This window comes from Chelon labrosus, assembly GCF_963514085.1.
Source record: "Chelon labrosus genome assembly, chromosome: 4".
Taxonomy (NCBI): domain Eukaryota; kingdom Metazoa; phylum Chordata; class Actinopteri; order Mugiliformes; family Mugilidae; genus Chelon; species Chelon labrosus.
The window spans coordinates 13,349,202-13,367,538 of NC_140340.1; the positions used below are offsets into that span (position 1 = coordinate 13,349,202).

At 43.2% G+C, this 18,337-nt stretch overlaps 2 protein-coding genes across 6 annotated transcripts in view; one reads left to right on the forward strand and one right to left on the reverse strand.

Annotated features, from left to right (window-relative positions):
- Nucleotides 1-5,504, forward strand: part of kcnab2a (potassium voltage-gated channel subfamily A regulatory beta subunit 2a) — a gene marked incomplete at its 5' end in the record, with an annotated part of 49,444 nt that extends 43,940 nt beyond the window's left edge. For all 3 annotated transcript variants that reach the window (XM_084543891.1, XM_084543889.1, XM_084543890.1), the window contains one exon: nt 1,356-5,504. In XM_084543891.1, the coding sequence (XP_084400017.1) occupies nt 1,356-1,445 (90 nt within the window). In that variant the 3' untranslated portion in view covers nt 1,446-5,504. The remainder of the gene's footprint in view (nt 1-1,355) is intronic.
- Nucleotides 5,505-5,604: 100 nt separating this feature from the next.
- Nucleotides 5,605-18,337, reverse strand: part of megf6b (multiple EGF-like-domains 6b) — a 51,256-nt gene continuing 38,523 nt past the window's right edge. For all 3 annotated transcript variants that reach the window (XM_084543883.1, XM_084543882.1, XM_084543881.1), the window contains 26 exons: nt 17,482-17,652; nt 16,807-16,938; nt 16,589-16,717; nt 16,289-16,417; nt 15,945-16,079; nt 15,175-15,309; nt 14,956-15,081; nt 14,742-14,873; nt 14,226-14,354; nt 13,992-14,123; nt 13,408-13,536; nt 13,185-13,313; nt 12,764-12,892; nt 12,526-12,654; nt 11,312-11,440; nt 11,045-11,173; nt 9,940-10,068; nt 9,701-9,832; nt 9,481-9,609; nt 9,274-9,402; nt 8,710-8,838; nt 8,476-8,604; nt 7,292-7,420; nt 7,073-7,201; nt 6,763-6,891; nt 5,605-6,489 (listed from right to left, as the gene is read on the reverse strand). In XM_084543883.1, coding sequence (XP_084400009.1) covers nt 6,425-6,489; nt 6,763-6,891; nt 7,073-7,201; nt 7,292-7,420; nt 8,476-8,604; nt 8,710-8,838; nt 9,274-9,402; nt 9,481-9,609; nt 9,701-9,832; nt 9,940-10,068; nt 11,045-11,173; nt 11,312-11,440; nt 12,526-12,654; nt 12,764-12,892; nt 13,185-13,313; nt 13,408-13,536; nt 13,992-14,123; nt 14,226-14,354; nt 14,742-14,873; nt 14,956-15,081; nt 15,175-15,309; nt 15,945-16,079; nt 16,289-16,417; nt 16,589-16,717; nt 16,807-16,938; nt 17,482-17,652 — 3,353 coding nt within the window. In that variant the 3' untranslated portion in view covers nt 5,605-6,424. The remainder of the gene's footprint in view (nt 6,490-6,762; nt 6,892-7,072; nt 7,202-7,291; nt 7,421-8,475; nt 8,605-8,709; nt 8,839-9,273; nt 9,403-9,480; nt 9,610-9,700; nt 9,833-9,939; nt 10,069-11,044; nt 11,174-11,311; nt 11,441-12,525; nt 12,655-12,763; nt 12,893-13,184; nt 13,314-13,407; nt 13,537-13,991; nt 14,124-14,225; nt 14,355-14,741; nt 14,874-14,955; nt 15,082-15,174; nt 15,310-15,944; nt 16,080-16,288; nt 16,418-16,588; nt 16,718-16,806; nt 16,939-17,481; nt 17,653-18,337) is intronic.

Sequence of the window (18,337 nt, forward strand, 5' to 3'; positions counted from 1 at the left end):
TGCTGCTGCACGCTTGGGTGCTTTACTGTACCGAGTTAATAAGGTCAGAGTCTCAGTTGCCGGGGGCGCCGGAGACAGGCTTACGGCCTCTTCTTCCTCTCCTGATAAGATGCACTCTTTAATGGGGTTTTCAGACCGGTGGGGGGTTCTCTCCTCACATTATGTCTGGCGTGCAGTAAAGAGCATCTCCTCTATTCGGATGCTTTGCGTACGCTCCGGTGTGTCTGCTCGCACTTAGTGCATTTGATATTTTGAAATGCTATGCTCACATTTCCCAAGGGCTCTGCAGTTTTCTTTTCACCACAATTTTATATCACAGAGCCTGAAACAGGCTGACGCAGCTCTTCACTGGAAAGAGTTTTTATTTCTCACATGAAATTAATTCATAATTTAACATTTGTGAGCAAATAACCTTTAATATTCACTACATGGGAATAGTTCCTGTTTAATTTAATGGTAGTGAGATGAAACAATTTGTCATTTTGCAGAACACAGATTTGAGTATTTGCATCCAAAGATAACTCTTCATTATCCACAGGACTTTACTAAATAATGTCATTTAAAAGGTGCTGCACTTGATTGTTGCTCTTCTATTATTCTATTTCACTACATTTAAATGGAAATAATGTGCCTTTTTACTGCAAATTAAAACTGTAGATGAAACCACCCAACAATATAACAAAGAATTAATATTAACTCCCTCTCAACAGAAATAGTGATGCAACTTAATGCATCAGTAATAATATTCAAACACTGTAAAACATAGTAATATAACACACAGAGTGTTTCCTGCTGTGTAACGAGTAGGTTTTCTGCAGTCGTTTCCGCACACTGGACAAAAATGAAACAAATGAGCTGCAGATCTTCTAAAAAATAAAAAATAAAATACTTCTTCTTTATTATCTCAGTGTTGTGGTCCCTCTGTACTGATAGTTACTATATGATGTGTAAAAGAAGTTAATGTTAGCTTAAGAAGCACGCCTTAAACTTGCATTTATTTTAATGTCCAGCAGGGGGCGACTCCACTGGATGCAAAAAAAATGCAAAATGTATAGAGTACAAGTTAAAATACACGTGATTGACAAGTTGCTACCACATGGGCTCCAAACAAAACACAAACGAAGACAACGAAAAGCTTCAGAACAGTTTTACAAGGTGGTTACATCCACTTCTTTAATACAGTGATGAGGAGGATGTTGTTAAATCGCTCTTCAGCACCATCTAGAGGTTGTGATGTGAAACTGCAACAGATTCTTCTGATTTTACCTAAAGGACTGTTGAACAAAAAATAAATAAATGATCGTGACACTAAATCCTCCTGGATATTCACCCTGTGTGTCTCTCTCCTGTCGCAGGTTCTTCCAAAGTTGTCGTCGTCCATAACACATGAGGTGGACAGCATCCTGGGGAACAAGCCGTACAGTAAAAAGGACTACCGCTCCTAACGGGCGGCACGGCCCCGCCCGGCAGGGCTGCACCCGGCCTGCAGCCGCAGTGCCCCACCTTTGCCTGATCCTCTGTTTGCTTGAGCTTTTACTGAGTGAGACCCTGGCGCATGAGTCTGGCCACACCAAGGCCACCCAGGGGCACCTCATTTAGAGTTACAGGGATAAGATAAGAAAAGGGGGGGAAAAATAGTCAGTCACCTCCACAGGGAAGGATGGGATCGAGAAAGAAAGATGAGACGAGGTTATAGATATGCGCTCATACTTAAATCAGTTATTCATTCAATTCAGCTGAACGTATTTTAAAACCATAGAGAAGAATTACCTTTTTAAAAAATAAGCACACGCTTGCTTGGCAGCCAGATTGGTTCACTCTTTTTTCTTTTTTGCTCTTTTTCTAAAACTGAATGCAACTAAAAGGAAGATGAAGTTCACACTGTATGAATATCAGAGAGCTACTGTTGCACATGTACCATAGCCATGCATTTGTTCCTCAGACGTTCTGTTTACAAACACCTGTGTACTGTACAAGTCCGTCAGTGTTTCTCTGAAAGAAAAGTTTTGTGTTGTCAACGTTACCAGAGCCTTCTCGTGGGCTTTAACAATCAGCACTTTAGTACTGTCAGTAAAGCTGTTGGAGGGGAGAGAATGGGTATTATAATAATCTTATCTCACAGCCATTGCACTAGAATCACATCGCCTCCTGATAATTCCCTCTCTTCGTCCTCCCTCTGTGTCTTCACTGGCAGTGCGATTGTCCAGCCTAATGCTCCGACGCTCCAGCTTCAAAGTCCTGATTTCAACTGGACTGAGAGGACGAGGGGGAGTGACTGCCCTCTGCAGGAGAAGCTCCTCCACCCCGACCACTGAACCGTCCGCCATGATGGAGCTTAGGAGCTTAGGCTGATGTGTCTGGGCAACTTGTCTGCCACTGAAGAGATGAGCAGTCTACTTATCCCCAGCAGTCGTGTTAAATCAAATGCAGCGCCCTGCTTCACTGTGTTACCCGGCCGCTGTAGGAGCGCTCACATCAGTGCTGGCTCTCCATCTCACCCTCTCCTTGCTCAAATTCTGTTCAACTGTTTTGCCTTATTTACAGATGCATCAAACTGTGCTTTGGGCTTTTGGTGTAGACGAGGAGCTCGACAGCTGCCTCTTTGGCCGACTGGTCACGCGTCCCCAGAGTAAACGGGAACGCCGCCTGGTCAAAGTTGTGTTTGTTGCTCCCTAACTGTGAGGAAGGAGTCGCGTGTCCAGTTAATCAGTGAGTGGCAGCAGCTCAGGGAACGGAGCAGGTGGTTTCAGTCGTGTGTTGGCTTGCACATGGTTGGGAGGTTGTATTTAGTCGTCTGTCTTTCTTTCATGTGTGGACACTGGGGAGGACCAGTGATGTTTTTAGCGTGGCTTGAGCCAAAGATCTTCTTCTTCTTCTTCTTCATCTCTTAGACACATACCCCAGCGTTTCAGTCTCACTTCCTGCAAGATTATAGAAATCATGTTGACGCATGTGCTGTCCAGCTTGTTATCTCTCTATGGTATGGACTTGACTCCATATATATCTTTACTTGACCAAGCTGTTATACTAGTAAACAAATATCTCCTTCATATACAGAATGCATAGTGCAGCTAAGTGCTTTAGGATTGGTAAGGTTAGTTTGAGGCGGCAGACGAACTGAGACATGTCACGAGTATTACTGCAGACATTTTGACGCCGCCCTTTATCATTCTTTGTCCTTCGGGTGCTCTCTTACTGTGATTAAAGCACAAGTGGATAGCATGTGACACATCCTCCAAGCATGGACCCTCTTCGCCCAGCCTACAGTACCTGTGGGACAAGCTAGGGGGCGCTTCTCAGCTTAACTAACACATGTAGATGACTAATCTTTACTAACAGCTGATAAACTGTTGATTCTTAGCAGATAAAAACAAGTGCAGATTAGAAAACTGTATTAGTGTGAATGACGTGAATGAGAGCTTCTCAGCTGGAGGGGATACTCATAGTGAATGTCACCGTGTGGAGGACTTTTAGTCTGCGTCAGTACTACTAGGTGATTTTTAGTTTTTAACAGCAAAGTGATCTGCTGTTGATTTTGTGTCTGTGTGGGGACGGGGGGACACGTCGTATTAGTTGACCCCTTTATAGGTTTGGTTTGCTGCGTCTTGTACGTCTGAGTAAATAAAAACCAGCGCAGGCCGATGCTCTTGTCTCAGAAGAACAAAAAGAAAGAACGTTTAGTTTATTAGTCTGTGGAGTTTGTGGAGTGTCTTAATATTTTCATCTGTAGGGAGCGGAAAATAAGTCTGAGTCGTAAAGGAGAAGTTGGGGGGAAATAGACTTATTGGCTGAAAGTTATCTGAGAAGACTGACACCACACTCGCATCTATAATCAATAAGTCGGCTTAGCAAAAAGAAACAAAGGGAAGCGGTTCATTTACCCCTGCCCTAAGGAAACACTATCCACCTGCCTGCATCTCTGACGCTCGCTAATTAACACCTTATAGATTGTTAAATCCACACAGACGAAACTGTAAACGCTAGAGGCCATATTAAAACTTGAAAACACCAACAAAATATTGATGTTCTGACCCTTGAGTACTCAGCTCTGTCAGATCTGTGACATTTTATCTCATTTTAGACCAGCCGTTTGCAACTATTCACTGTTTTACAGCTTTGTTATTTACCGGGTCATATGCCAGGAAACTAGCAGAGACTCCAGGAAGTCACCGGTCCCAGCCAGGAAATAGACGCCTACTGTGCCCAAGTCTATTTCCTCCTAAAGTATTCCCAACCCTAACCAGTCTTTTTATTTTCTGTGCTTAACACGACCTCAACCTCAGTTATCTCTGATGCCTAACCATTCACTAAGCTTTAATAGTTGTGGATGTGCTGAGGCTTCCCAGATAAAGAGCAGGTTTCTAGTATGTTGAATGTATAGGGGTGTATTGGCAGAAGTGGAAATGTTGTGTATTCGTTAGCTTAGATTGAGCTCTACTTTACATATGTTGTGCCACCATATTTCTACAGTAGTATTCATTTGGTTGCAGTCTGCCATCGTACCACTAGATGGCACTAAACCCCACATACTGGCCCTTTAAATTAAGGGACTCTACCATGTTCTGCAACAGTTTACATAACTTTGTTCTGATCTCATCTTTGTTTGTATCTATGCAGGACTTACAAATTACATTTGAGTAAATATCACCTTCATTTGGTGGAAGGAAACACTTAAACAATACCTGCTCATAACCCACCATAAAGTTGGAGGTTGTCAACGATTTAACAAAAGACATAATGAGGCATTAATTGGTGAGCTATCGAGGTGCTGATAGGCTGATTGTGTTTCCTTTAAACAGCCAGATTTGCCCGTTTCCAGTCTTGATGCTAAGCTAACGTAGCTAACGTAGCCAGCTGCTGGCTTTAACGCTGTGTTCAGCAGACAGATGTGAGAGTGGTATCAATCTTCTTATTTAAGTCTTGGCTCCAATGAGCCCATTTCAGCTGATGAACTCTTCCTGTGAATTGTATCGTTGTGCGTTTTGTTTGAGCGTCAGTGTTATTTCTCACCGTGCTGACAGTAGAAATAACGCAACGTTGTGTGATGCCCTCACCTGTGTAGGAGTGTATTAATGCTTTAAGAGGTTCTTGTTTCATCGCATTTGCCGTTCTTACATTTTAGAAATGAAACAGACCCACAGATTGATAGAGCTTTACAGAAGGTTCTAGGTTATACAGAGAGTATATTTTTTACGTTTTAGTCTTTAATGCAGTAGAGAGAATTAAAAGAACAGTTTTTATTTTATTTTTTTTTCCATCATGCTGCATTAATCAGTATTGTGTTGATTTCAAGACTGACAAACAGAAGCAATCTTTTGTGTTGTGTATGCATCACGAGTGCTCGAACGCAGCGGTGCACTGAATTCACTCTGAAGACGACGTAGTGAGAGCCCGGTGTCTCCTGTACATACGTTGACCTTTGTAGATATATATATTTCTGGTTGTGATCACCTCTGCCTTTTCTCTTTTCGGTTTCTTTTTCTTTTGCAGGCGTTGCTATCTGCACTGTGCTTGAATCTGAAATTTAGACAGGATGTACAGCTTCAATCTTCAATGAAAATGAAATCATGATAAAAATAAGAATGGAAAACAAAACCCGTCTGCGTCTGTCCTTTATTTTATTTTTATTTTTTAATGCCTTGTTCTGGGTCTTTATTCGTGGTGTTTGCTGGATGTGTCAGAGCTGTAAAGTCTCTTTTATCCAGTAAAAAAAAAAAAAAACAAAGATGCCGTTTATTGAAATGTATACAACCGTGCAAAATATAAATATGAAGCAATTTATACAATTATAAAAAACTCAAGTCAAAAGAAAACATTTAGACAACTGAACTGTAAAATTCCAGCTGCCCATCAAGGCGTAGTGAGGAATGTGCTTTAGTGCGATATTATAATCTTTGATGCACTGAGCAGTAAAGCACCACTGGACTGAGGGCCATACTTCATACTGAAAAACAACTTCATCATAATGGAAAACCAGTCAGAGGTTGGAACATATTCAGTATTGTCGCTGGTTTCTTATTTTATATACAGTACCTGCAGATTTTTGAGCGCAGAAATATTAAACACAGATCACTAAATGTGCAGTGAATCTCCTGATGCTGCACTCTGATTGGAGGTTTTGAGGAGAAAATCTTATCCTGATGATTAAAGGAGTTTCATGTTCCACTTTAAAAATCAGCATCTATCGGTGGCGGGCAGCTGATGACACCGACTCCAACGGTTCAAAAAGGGCACTTTGGCACAAAAAAAAGAAATGATATCATCCAGCTGGGATCAAATATGGAACTGCAGTTCTCATCAGAGAGTCTATTTCCATCAATCTTCCAGCTGCTACAGCTTCCTCTCTTTAAGTTTTCACTCACTTGAGTCACTTGAGTAAAAACCTCTGTCCCAGTTGGAGTTTTCCAGTCTGGTGGTGGTGCTGCTATAACGAGTTGTCGTGTTGTGAGTCTCCTGTGCTGCTTCCATACGTGAGGAGCGGAGGTCCACCTGAGGAAACAAACACAAAGAGCTGTGAGTCCAGCTCAGCAAACACACAACATTCATATTTGATCAGAACAAAAAAAAAAAGAGGAGACCAAAGTGAAGTGCAGCGTCTGCAGTTCTGCCTCACACAGACACAGTCACTGAACACTGTCAGCACTTAGTTGTTTACTCCCATTTCACCGAGTCAGCGACATGTCACATCTGTTCTGACTCAAGAGCGAGCAAACGACCGTCTCCCGCCAGCCATGTGGACATGAGTGTTGGTCATTACCGTACCTTCCTGACAGGAGAGTCCGATCCAGCTGTGCGGGCAGCTGCAGCGGCCGTTGCGCCGGTCACACTGAGCACCGTTCTCACACTCGCAGGTCTCGGAGCAGTCTGGGCCGTAACGATCGGCTCTGCAGTCTGACACAAAACACAGAGGAAGGTGAGCGCACTGTTAACAGAGCAGCTGGACAACTTCTACATCAGGTCGATGATTCAAACTCGAGTTCATTCATTAAACATTTAAACAACTTGTCTTCATCTGAGGTTGTTTCTGGTTCCTTTGTTTCACTGATGTGTGACCAATGACTGAAGTTTGTACCGATGTCACATTTGGGTCCGGTCTTCCCTGAGGAGCAGAGACATCGTCCCGTCGCAGGATCACATGGAGCGTCGTCTTCGCAGTCGCACACCTTGGCGCAGCCTTGACCGTATCGACTCTGTTCGCACACTGACAGATGGACGGGGACGAGGGTATCATAGTCAACATGAATAAATTAGACATGCCAGTGACCCTGTTATTTAATTAGATGTGACTGACCTCTGTGGCAGCGGGCTCCGTGGTATCCTGGAGGACAGACGCACTGGCCTGACGCAGGGTGGCAGGAGGCCCCGTTCATGCAGTCACACTGCAGCTGACACAGGGGGCCGTGGAGACCGGGAGGGCAGGCTAACGGGGGAATTAAAGGAGGTTTAATGTCGACCTTTAATAATAATAATAATACATTTTATTTAAAAGCGCTTTTCAAGATACTCAAAGACACTTTACATAAAAAGAACATCAAATTAGCAAAACAATGTGAAATATAACATCAAAAACACAAACTGAGCTAAACATTAAAAGCTATTTTAAAAAGGTGTGTTTTTGTCAGAGATTTGAAGGTAGGAAGGTCGGTACAGTCACGGATGTGTTTGGGGAATGTTCTGCTCGATTAATAAATGACTATGAACCAGAGGTTTCTGTCATGTAAGGAAGAAATTCACACATTCTCACTCAATGCATTTTAGTTCACACGCAAATGTAGAATTGGTTGTTACTAATTTATGCAATTTAAAATATTCTTGTTTTCTTGTATAATATGTAAGAACTGAGGGTTATGAGGGTAACTACAATTCAACCTTGTAACAGCCACACAGTTTTAGCCGTCATGTGTATCATAGTAATGTCATTTCATCCTTTAAAGGTGAAATGTTGGCTCCCATAATTATTCTTCTGTCAAAACAATCCACTGAAAAGACCAAACTTACTGGAAACATAAACAAGTTCCAAGTTGATATTGATCATTTTCAGCTGAACTGACTCAAAAAGGGACGAAACGCTGTGTTTCATTCATAGCACCAGAAATGATTTATCAGGTTCTCTACATCTTGTGAAATCAAGTTTTCTTTTAACGATCAAATATAGAAAGATTTGGTCTCAGTCCAGAGTCGACATGAAAGATAAACGTCAGTCGTCTTCAGCTGTTAAATCATCCGTCTAGAGTTTTTTTTTCCACCTTGCACAGTCTTTACTACGTTCAATAAAATATTGATGAGTGGTATTTACAGAGGGAGATGTTGCTGTAGTGTTCATGTTCGCCATAATTAGAGAACAGTGGGTAAATCTGTGGAGGTCTGCAGGGTCTGACTATGCAGCGTTGTTGGTGTTGATCTAAAAGCTATTTATTTATCCTTGAAGACACTTCCCTCGTTCTTAGTGTGTGTTTTTATGTGTGCAGCCCTCACCGTGTTCACACACATGTCCGTAGTAGCCCGGACCGCACTGACACGTCCCCATCACTCTGTCACAAGTGCCGTTATTTTGACAGTTACATTTCAGCTGGCAGTTGGCACCAAATCTGCCCGCGGGACATTCTGGGACAAGAAGAACAAAACAACGAGACAAAGAATCAATCTCCTGACTTCATTTTGCTTAGACTCAACATCCTGCAGTAGATCGTAGAGATCCTGTGTCGTCACCTCTGTTGCAGTGTGAACCGGTCCAGCCCAGACCGCAGGTACAGTTGCCGGTCACAGAGTCGCACACTCCTCCATTACTGCAGTTACAGCGCTGGACACAGTCTGCCCCGAACCAGCCTGGAGGGCAGCCTGAGGCAAGACACACACACACACACACACACGCTCTAATTAAACTGAGGGAAACAGCCAGACATGTGAATGTACTTTAGAAGCTTAAATATTAATAAAAAAAAAAAAGTTTAAATCAAGTCTTCGCGCTGTTCAACTTGTAGTCCACTTTAAAACATCAGGGAAGAAGAAAAGCAGTTTGCTGCCCTTCATTCTTATACAATATGAAAAACAGCTTACAGGGGACATGAAAATTGGCTGACTGAGATAATCCATCAGAGAAAGCACCGTCTCCGTGACACTAATGGAGAGCTGTGGAGGAGTCTAGACTTTGTAATGGTCACAGGGCCCCATTTCAGACATCTGACGCTGTTCAGAAACTCGCACAAGTCACAGATGAAAACTGAGACGGCTGTCAAACACAGCAAACATGTATCGGTGGTAATGAGAGCTCACCGTTTCCACAGTCCTCTCCTCTGCGTCCAGCCTTGCACACACACCGACCGGTGACCGGGTCATTCTGGGCTCCGTCTCCACACAGAGCCACCCGGACGCAGTCGACGCCGTAGCGTCCAGTCGGACACGCTGTCACAACAGAGACACACACTCATCAGTGAACCCTCTAAAATTACCATCATCGTCAAAGCTTGAAGAAGGACTCACTGATGTTGCAGCGTGCTCCTATAAATCCTGCTGGACATCCACAGGCTCCGGTGGAAGGATTACACCTCCCTCCGTTTTCACACTGACACTCTCTTTCACAGTTTGGACCATAGCGACCGTCCTCACAGACTGTAAATGAACAAGGAAGAGTTTAACCATGTCATTTGTTTTTATTTATTTCCTCAGTGTAGTGTTTATGTCAGGGCTTCTTTGTTTTTACTTTTGTCACATCTGGGGCCGTGGAAGCCTGGAGCGCAGTAACAAGACCCAGACACCGGGTGGCAGAGCTGGTTCGTCTCTGAGCACTGGCACACCTGATTGCAGTTTTGCCCAAATGTTCCTGGGAGACAAGCTGACAGAAGGAAACACACCGTGTTCAGATGCACCAGAAATCAGTGCTTTATTACTGAATGAATGATTTTATAACGCAGGGAGGAGTTAGAGTTTTACTGAACTCACTCTGTTCACAGCCGTTGCCAGTGAACCCAGGAGGACAGCCGCACTCTCCAGAGACGTGATGGCAGGATGTTCCCTGTGCACAGCTGCAGCGCTGCATGCAGCCCTTTCCATATGTACCCGGCAAACACGCTGAAGGATGCGGGAAGGAAACAATGAGTGATAATTAGCTCTGAGCATCCCTCATTTATACCTCACAGGTCAATAACTCTGATCTCAGTAACAACCTAGTTTTTACTTCCGTAGCTTTAATCCGACAGAAATAAATGTAAACGTTAAACAATGTTCCCTGAAGTGTATTTCTTCCCTATACCTTTCAGGTGTAACTGTAAAAAAAAACTACAAACTACTGACACTCAAACACTGTCCACACATGAGTATGATGTACGCCTACAATCTACAGCACTATCCAAAGACTAAAAGCCATTCCAATGAGAACAGTGTTTGCCCTTGCCGTAATCTGACTGTAATCCTTCATCTGAACCCAGAGTTCCTTTTTAATCTGGATTATCAGAAACTTTTCCTGAGTCAGTGAATTCATAGAACCTGAGTTACATTAGTAACTCTCACCACGCTCCTAGATGTTACAGGCTACTCCGTCTACATTGCTACGGTTTCTTTCCTCTTCAGACCTGGAAGCGTAGGAATCTCACTACAGACACCGGATTTATAATTCTGCTATCCTGCCATACATAGAGAGAGATTTACCTGGCACAGATTATCTTGATTAGCATCGTGTCAGCTTGTTTGACATGAGCTTGAATGTAACGGACATTCATTTATTTGTCCTGTACCACATATTTAATAAAAATTATTCCTAGATACTAAATTCACAGGTAAGGAAAAACTTCTATTTTTATGGAAAGAGGGATCAGTAGTAGAGGTATAATTTAGAGAAAATAAATAATATCAAATACCATGTGTTACATATAATATTAAGTAACTATTAATTGAAATGAGTAAAAGAGTTTTATTTAAAATATTTTTTAATATGGTTTCTTCAGTCCTGGACATTAATGTAGAGGTTTGAACAGGTTCATTATTGAGAGAACAGGACCTACTCCGTCCACCAGGAGGTGCTAGAGTCCCTTTAACTACAGGTTTGTACCTTTATCACAGAGTTTTCCTCTCCATCCCGGCAGACACTGGCACTCTCCAGTGACATGGTGACATGAAGCCCCGTGCACACACTGACATCGCTCTGCGCAGCCTGCACCAAACAGGCCTGCTTCACACGCTGGGCAGAGAAAGGCGTACAGTAGACATTATGGTTAACACAAATACATAGAACTGCCATTGTGGCTGTAGAGTTTCCACAGTACACCATCTGCCATGAGGCCTCTGTAGCTGAATTAAATTTGACTCACTGGCTCACCTTTCTCACAGAGCTCTCCAATCCAGCCGGTGCTGCAGCTGCAGCGTCCGGTCTGTCTGTCACACTGGCCGCCGTTCTCACATTCACACTGCCGCTGGCAGTCTGCCCCGAATCGACCGGCGACACACTCTGTGTAAACATCCAGCGTGCACAAGCAGAAACACATGAGAGAGAGGACAAGGGAAAGGAAACAGAGACTTCATGATGTGAACAACATACAACTGGGAAACTCGCTCTGTCATATTTCTGCTGAGGAGAGCAATACACTCCTTTTTTTTCTTTCCAATAATTTATAGTTGGACCGTTTATTGAGTTGGCAATCGGAGGTAGCGGTCACAGAGTTTGGAGGCTAAAGCCATTCCAGTGACAGAATTAGAGGTTTCCTGAGCACGAAGAGGGGGCCGGGCATGGCACGGCAGGCCGGGGGAAAGGTTGTAACTGGCACAGAGGGAGGATAGTGTGTGATGTGGCGCTCAGAGGGAGAAGGAGCTGGAATGTCATAGCCAGGTCGACCAAGACTTTTACAGAGTAGACTCGTCTGTGGTGCACAACCAACTTATTGCCAGCAAATAACCAGACTTCAGGCAAAAACAAATGAGCTCAGGCAGCAAATTAAACTCAGACTGATGTATTTCCTGAGCACAGTAAAACAACCACAGGCCACAGTCTTTAATGTTTACCTTGGGGTTCAGGTGATGTTATTCTTCTGCATGTCTGTCCAGAGCAACCGACATAAAGTCTTTGTGGTTTAATAGGATGGTTTGAAAAAGATGAGGCTGAGTTTACAGAGTTGGACAGTATTACCTAAAATCTATAGCAGGATAAATCATCACATTCCTGCAGTATCAACATATCACCTTACATTACAGTATATCCCATTAAAGCCACGCTCTGCTGGTTGACTTTCCTCTGCTGCTTGCTGCAGCTGGACATGCAGATGGTTTTCCTATAAAAATCCTTATTTGAAACATTCTGTGTGTGTTCACATTGAGTTCTACCTTAAAATAAAACACTGTACCAGTTTAAACAAGCTAAACCTCCTTGGATTTTACACGTATGTCAGCAGATTAATTTTCTCAGCACAGTGTTATTATAAATGACGTCCAAATGTACAAACAATGTTCCAAGTTGTAATAAATTAAGAGTTTTTCCTTGCTCCATTTTAAGGTGGTTTAGCGGTGGTTTATACAGAGACTTTTATCCCTGAGTCTTACCCAGTTCACAGGCCGTTCCCGTCCATCCGCTGGCACATGTACATTTTCCGTTGGTCTTGTTACAGGTGGCTCCGTTCTGGCACAAGCAGCGCTGGCGACAGTCTGCGCCGTAAAATCCTGAAGGGCATTCTGGGAGAAAAACACACACACAAAAAAAACAAACAAAAAAAAACAATCAGGTGACCTCGTCTTTACCTCGTCGTATAGACGATCATTTCTCTCTGTTGTGTAAACTCACCTTCTGTGCAGTTGGGTCCGGTCCAGCCTGGCGTGCACACACACTGCCCACTGGCCGGGTGGCAGATGCCATCGTTACGGCAGCTACAGGTTTGGTTACAATCTTCCCCATAGAACCCAGCTGGGCACGCTGCCAGAGGAGAGACAAATAATATCATTACCTCCTGATGAACTCTGCAGATCAAAAGTGGAAATTCCAGTGTCTGGTGTAAGTAATACAGGCTTCAGCATGGGGAACATCAAGTTGGTACTTTCTCATGTATGACTGGGCTTTCCCGAATAACTCTCACACCAAGCATGTTTTTGTTCTACTGTGAGGCAGCGTTTGAAAGACGTTCTCACTGCTTTGTTGCTGCTGCTGCAGAAATGTCCTGCTGCAAACAATCAGACTGCACCTGTTGATACCATAACTTGTCACTCACTGAGGTTGCAGTGCGGGCCGATCCAGCCAGCAGGACAGGAACAAACACCGCTGACGTGATCACAGCTGCCACCGTTCAGACACAAACACTTCTCCTGGCAGTCCAGACCGTAGAAACCTTGAGGACACGCTGTAAAAGACACACGCAAACATAAAGACCACCAGTTACTCGCTAACATATTCAGCGGGTGAGTTTGGCTTCGTGATCAAGGAGCCTGTCTTACGTTTCTCGCAAAAGGTCCCTGTCCATCCGACCAGGCAGGTACAAGCTCCACTCACATGGTCACACAACGCCTTGTTGTCACACTGACACCGATGACGACAACCGAGACCAAACATACCTGCTGGGCACTCTGAGAGAGTATCACACACACAATACCTCAGTTGCAGAACAATGAAAAGGTGCCGTGCAATCATAATAAATTCGTAAATTAAATAAAATAGCTTCAATGGATAGTGATTCTAATACGCTTGGCTCTGGTGCCTTTCGGCGGCAGGAAAGCGTGACAGCTAATAAATGAACGGACTGAAAATCAAATCAATTTCCAATTTCTACCAAGATTATTTCTTTTTTTCTAAAAGCCGTGAAGGAACAATTAATCCTTCTTTATTACTGACATCTCAGTCCTCACACCGTTATTTCAAACCAAAATAATGTTGATAGATAGTATTATTTTGTTCTTTCACAATCACGGTTTTTAATCTGACACAGCTCTGAATAAAACTTGAAAGAAGGCAAGACTATGTAAAAACATCAAAACAGAATGAACCTCTTTGTCACATGGGACACAAGCAGATAACAACATACTCTGATGGCAGTGTGTTCCAGTGAAACCAGCTTCACAGTTGCACTGGCCAGTAACAGCGTCACAGCTGCCGTCTCCATTTCTGCAGTCGCAGCTTTCTGCACAGTCAGCTCCCCAGTGTCCTGCATCACAAGCTACACACCGAGGGGTCGGATTACATCAAGTATAATCTTTAATTGTAAATGCAAGGTTGACTCTGCAGTGATAGCTTGTGCTCTTCTTATTATTACTGTTACCTTTCCTGCAGTTGTGTCCAGTCCAACCAGGAGCACAGGTACACCGCCCACTCACTGGGTCACAGCGAGCATTGTTCTCACATACACATTTCATTTGGCATCCTTGTCCAAAACGTCCACTAGGGCAAGCTGCACAAGGAAAAAGGGGAAAAAAATACTTCAAACATCAACACTAATCTACCATAACCCACTCGACCAGACTGCATTAGAAGCACACCAAGTTCCCATGGCAGTTTCTGCACTGGATTCAGCCGTGGAGTGATTCTTGATGTGCCAGTGGTTGGTAAAGATGAATTATATTGTTTTTCTTTCCAGTGGAAATATGTCTGGAGGATTTTAGCTAATGATCTTGGAAATCTAGGAAAACTACTCCTTTGTCTTCTTGTATGCTGCTTCGTTTCACATCCTGCACCACGTCCGATCTCCACAGCGCTGCCATCCTCCTCATCTGGTTGACTGTTTGATGCCTGTTGCTATGGAAACCCTCCCAAAAAAAAGTACACTGCTGTTACTCACAGTTTTGGCAGAGCCTTCCCATCAGTCCTGGTGGACAGCTACACGACCCGTTGTGTTTATCACACACACCGCCATTCTCACAAGCTGGGCAGGTTTCAGCGCAGCCTGGACCCCAGAAACCCTCCGGACACACTGAGAAAGATTGATCATGAACACTGTTACTCATCTTGTCGTGTTAAATTGCTTATTTTTTTTTCTCTACTGCCGGACTTACAGTTCTCACAGTGCTTTCCTGATGTTCCCGCTGGACACTGGCACTGTCCCGTCACTTTGTCACATGGGGCACCGGTACAGTTACAAGGACGGACGCAGCCGATGCCAAACCTTCCCTCTGGACAGTCTGACGCAGGACATGCAGGAAGTATTGGTCTCAGACACTAACACAAATAAACGTTCATGTATGCAAAAGCAAGCTGTCTACACAGTCATCTACCCTGATCGCAGTTCTCCCCGTGTCGACCAGGAGGGCATTTTCTCTGGCAATCTCCAGTCACATGATCACATGACACTCCCGGCGGACAGACACACTTCTTCTCGCAGCCGGCTCCATAAGTACCTGGTTTGCACTCTTGAGAGAAGACGGAGCACTGTTATTGGAGATCATGGAAATCCCCCTCCTATCCTTACATTTATTAAGTGGTTCAGTTAAATGGTTTCTTTGTTAGTGCATATATCAATGAAGACAGTACTTGACTGAGTGACTCATGTTGTACATTTTTCACTAATTATTTGAGAAAGCAAGTCAAATTAGCTGAAACTTAAGTATCCACTTTCAGAACTGTTTATTGGACGGTTGGATTACTTTGAAAACACCCACATTTTTTCCTATGTCAAATTAGGGAAGTCTGTGTTTGACTATTGCTGTAATTTTCCAAAACTGAAGATCCAGCTTTCACACCCACTTCATGCAATGATTGGAGGAGAGCGAGGAGCCAGGGATTAGAAATCTCTTTGTCATTTTTGACAGGATTATTGCTATTTCTTATTTCTCACCGTCTATATGAACATAAGAGCATTGACTTGCAATGACTTGAATATCACCCACGAGACAGAAAATGAGCACCATTACACCCAAACAGAAATGAAGACATCAAGTTCCCTCCTTATGTCTGCCAGCTTTTCCCTCTGCCTTTGAGTTTGGCCATTCGGAACAGCTAAATGTCAAGGTTGCAAGTTATAAAATAAAAAATAAAAAAACCTCACCTTCCTTGCAGGTGTTTCCCTGGTAACCAGGTTTACAAACACAGGTGCCATGGCGACGATGACATTCCAAAGTTTTTTGCTGGTCACACTGACACTCCTCGGAGCAGCCGGGTCCAAACGTCCACTTAGGACATGCTGAAGGTGAAAATGAAGTAGAGGAGACTATTTGATATGACATTAAATTTATAGGCACAAGATGAGTATTTATAGGTATGCTTTACTGAATGTGGATTTATGTGGTGCTAGAAAAACCTGCAGTGACTGTGAGAGGTTTTGTTTTTATAAATTGCGTCTCTTGGCACAAGAGGATGAGAAGCTGGTGATGTGCAAGCAGTGGTACTCACGAAGGTGACAGAAGCGCCCATAGAGTCCAGGATCGCACAGACAGGCTCCATAGGTTCGATGGCAGCGTCCGTTGTTGGCACAGTTACACTTCTTGTTGCACTGCTTCCCATAAAAACCTTTAGGACAGCCTGGACACAAAAATACTTCTCAGGAAAACTCAGATAGCAACTTCACCCTCAATAATAATAATAATAATAATAATAATAATAATAATAATAACTAGATCATATCTTAGAACAAAAACTGTTTTCGGTGAAACCTAAGATATAAAAGTGTTGAAGTAGAAGGAGGCAACTCACCATCTTGGCACAAATCTCCACTGACACCAGGAGGACAGCGGCAGGTTCCACTGACAGGATCACAACTGGCCCCATTTTTACATTTACAGGAGAAGGAGCAGTTTTTACCAAAATATCCCTCAGGGCAAGCTGTAAAATTGAAACATAAAAGTGGTTTATCACTAAAAACTCAGCAGCAGTGACACATAGGTTTTTGTGTGAGTTGAGTCAATCCTCACTCTGATTGCAGACGACGCCTGTCCACCCATCGGGGCAATCGCAGCCATTTTTCCACAGATTGCATTTTCCTCCATTAGAACAGTCGTCACATGTCAAACTGCAGTCGTTGCCGAAGGTGTCATCCAAACACACTGAAAACAAAATAATCAATGAGGACTTTTAACTCCGGAAACCAGCTACTGTGTGTTCACACTCAGGACTATTAAAATGCAAGCAGTGTATTTACTACATGTACCATTTAACCATCATAAACACAAAAAACTGCAAACCATGAATATGTTTAAATGGAAAGGACTCTACTGGGATTGCAACACTGCACATTTAAATACACTGGAATCTGTATGTAGGTGATAGTCTGTCAAATTTCAGGGAAGTTAGATTGAATTTTCAACAATGGCTTTTATCAAGTCCAGGCGACACAAAACAGAGCCACCGACTTCCTGCTTCTGACCAGCTGCCAGGCCTCATAAGCTTCAGCATTCCTTCTAGAGAAAGTGCGGTGGTTTATTACGATGTACGTCTGGAAGCATGAAGCAAAGTAATTAACCCCCACCGTGTGGCTGTTCCTGCCTTCACTAAATGAGCCTGTCAGACAGCTTCACGGGAGCCGGGTAATCAGATACAGGTTTCCTGTTAATGTTAATGAGACATTAATGGTTTGGGAGGAAACTCACCAAATTTCTCTGCCAGGTTACTCTCAGCCCTCAGCTCCCCCTCGTCATCTTCATAGTCGTCATAGCGCTCCAGGGGTTGGCTGTAGTCCTGCAGCAAGGTGAGCTGGGGCCGAACAAGAGGCAGCTCGATGGCACCGCCGCTGGAGAGGGCCTCTATCGCATCTTCAAGAGCTGCAGTGAGAGGAAAAATGGGAAATCACCCAATATGTGTATACAGCATGTGTTGAACAGATTAAAAAACATGCACACACAAAATGCACAAACTGAATAAGATTGCTTGTTTTAAAACCGCTCTAATTAGTGTGTGTGTGATGGTATGATTGTGCATGAATGCAATGCAACACAAGCATTTTATTGTTTTTTTTGTTTTTTGTTTTTTAAATGAATAAGCCCCCAGTGTGTTTGTCACACATGCTGGCTCTTATTTAAATATTTTACTGACATGCAGGTCAAGATACCAAGTTAAGTGCCAGTAACGGCAGGGAAGAAATAAATTGGTAGTAAATATACAAGTGCACATTGTAGGAGTGAAACTTATCCAAAACATCAGCCTTGCAAATGTTTTATGACAAAAGAAAAGCATCCGGTATGTTTGTTGGATCACTCCACAGGGAAACTTTTAAGTTACTTTACAATAAATTTTAAGTGTGCTTTCGGATATTTCGTTTTGTTTTTTTTTTTCTTGAAACTGTGAGTTCATGACAATATTACTGTCCGCGTCAAATTCAAATTTGACAAATTTTAGGCTGGCTCAGAAATCCCATTTCCGCAAATCAAAACTTTGTTCGACAGTGAGAAGTACCTGCTTCACACTTCAACAGCATATGGATCACATTTTCCTACTTTACGTGTCAAC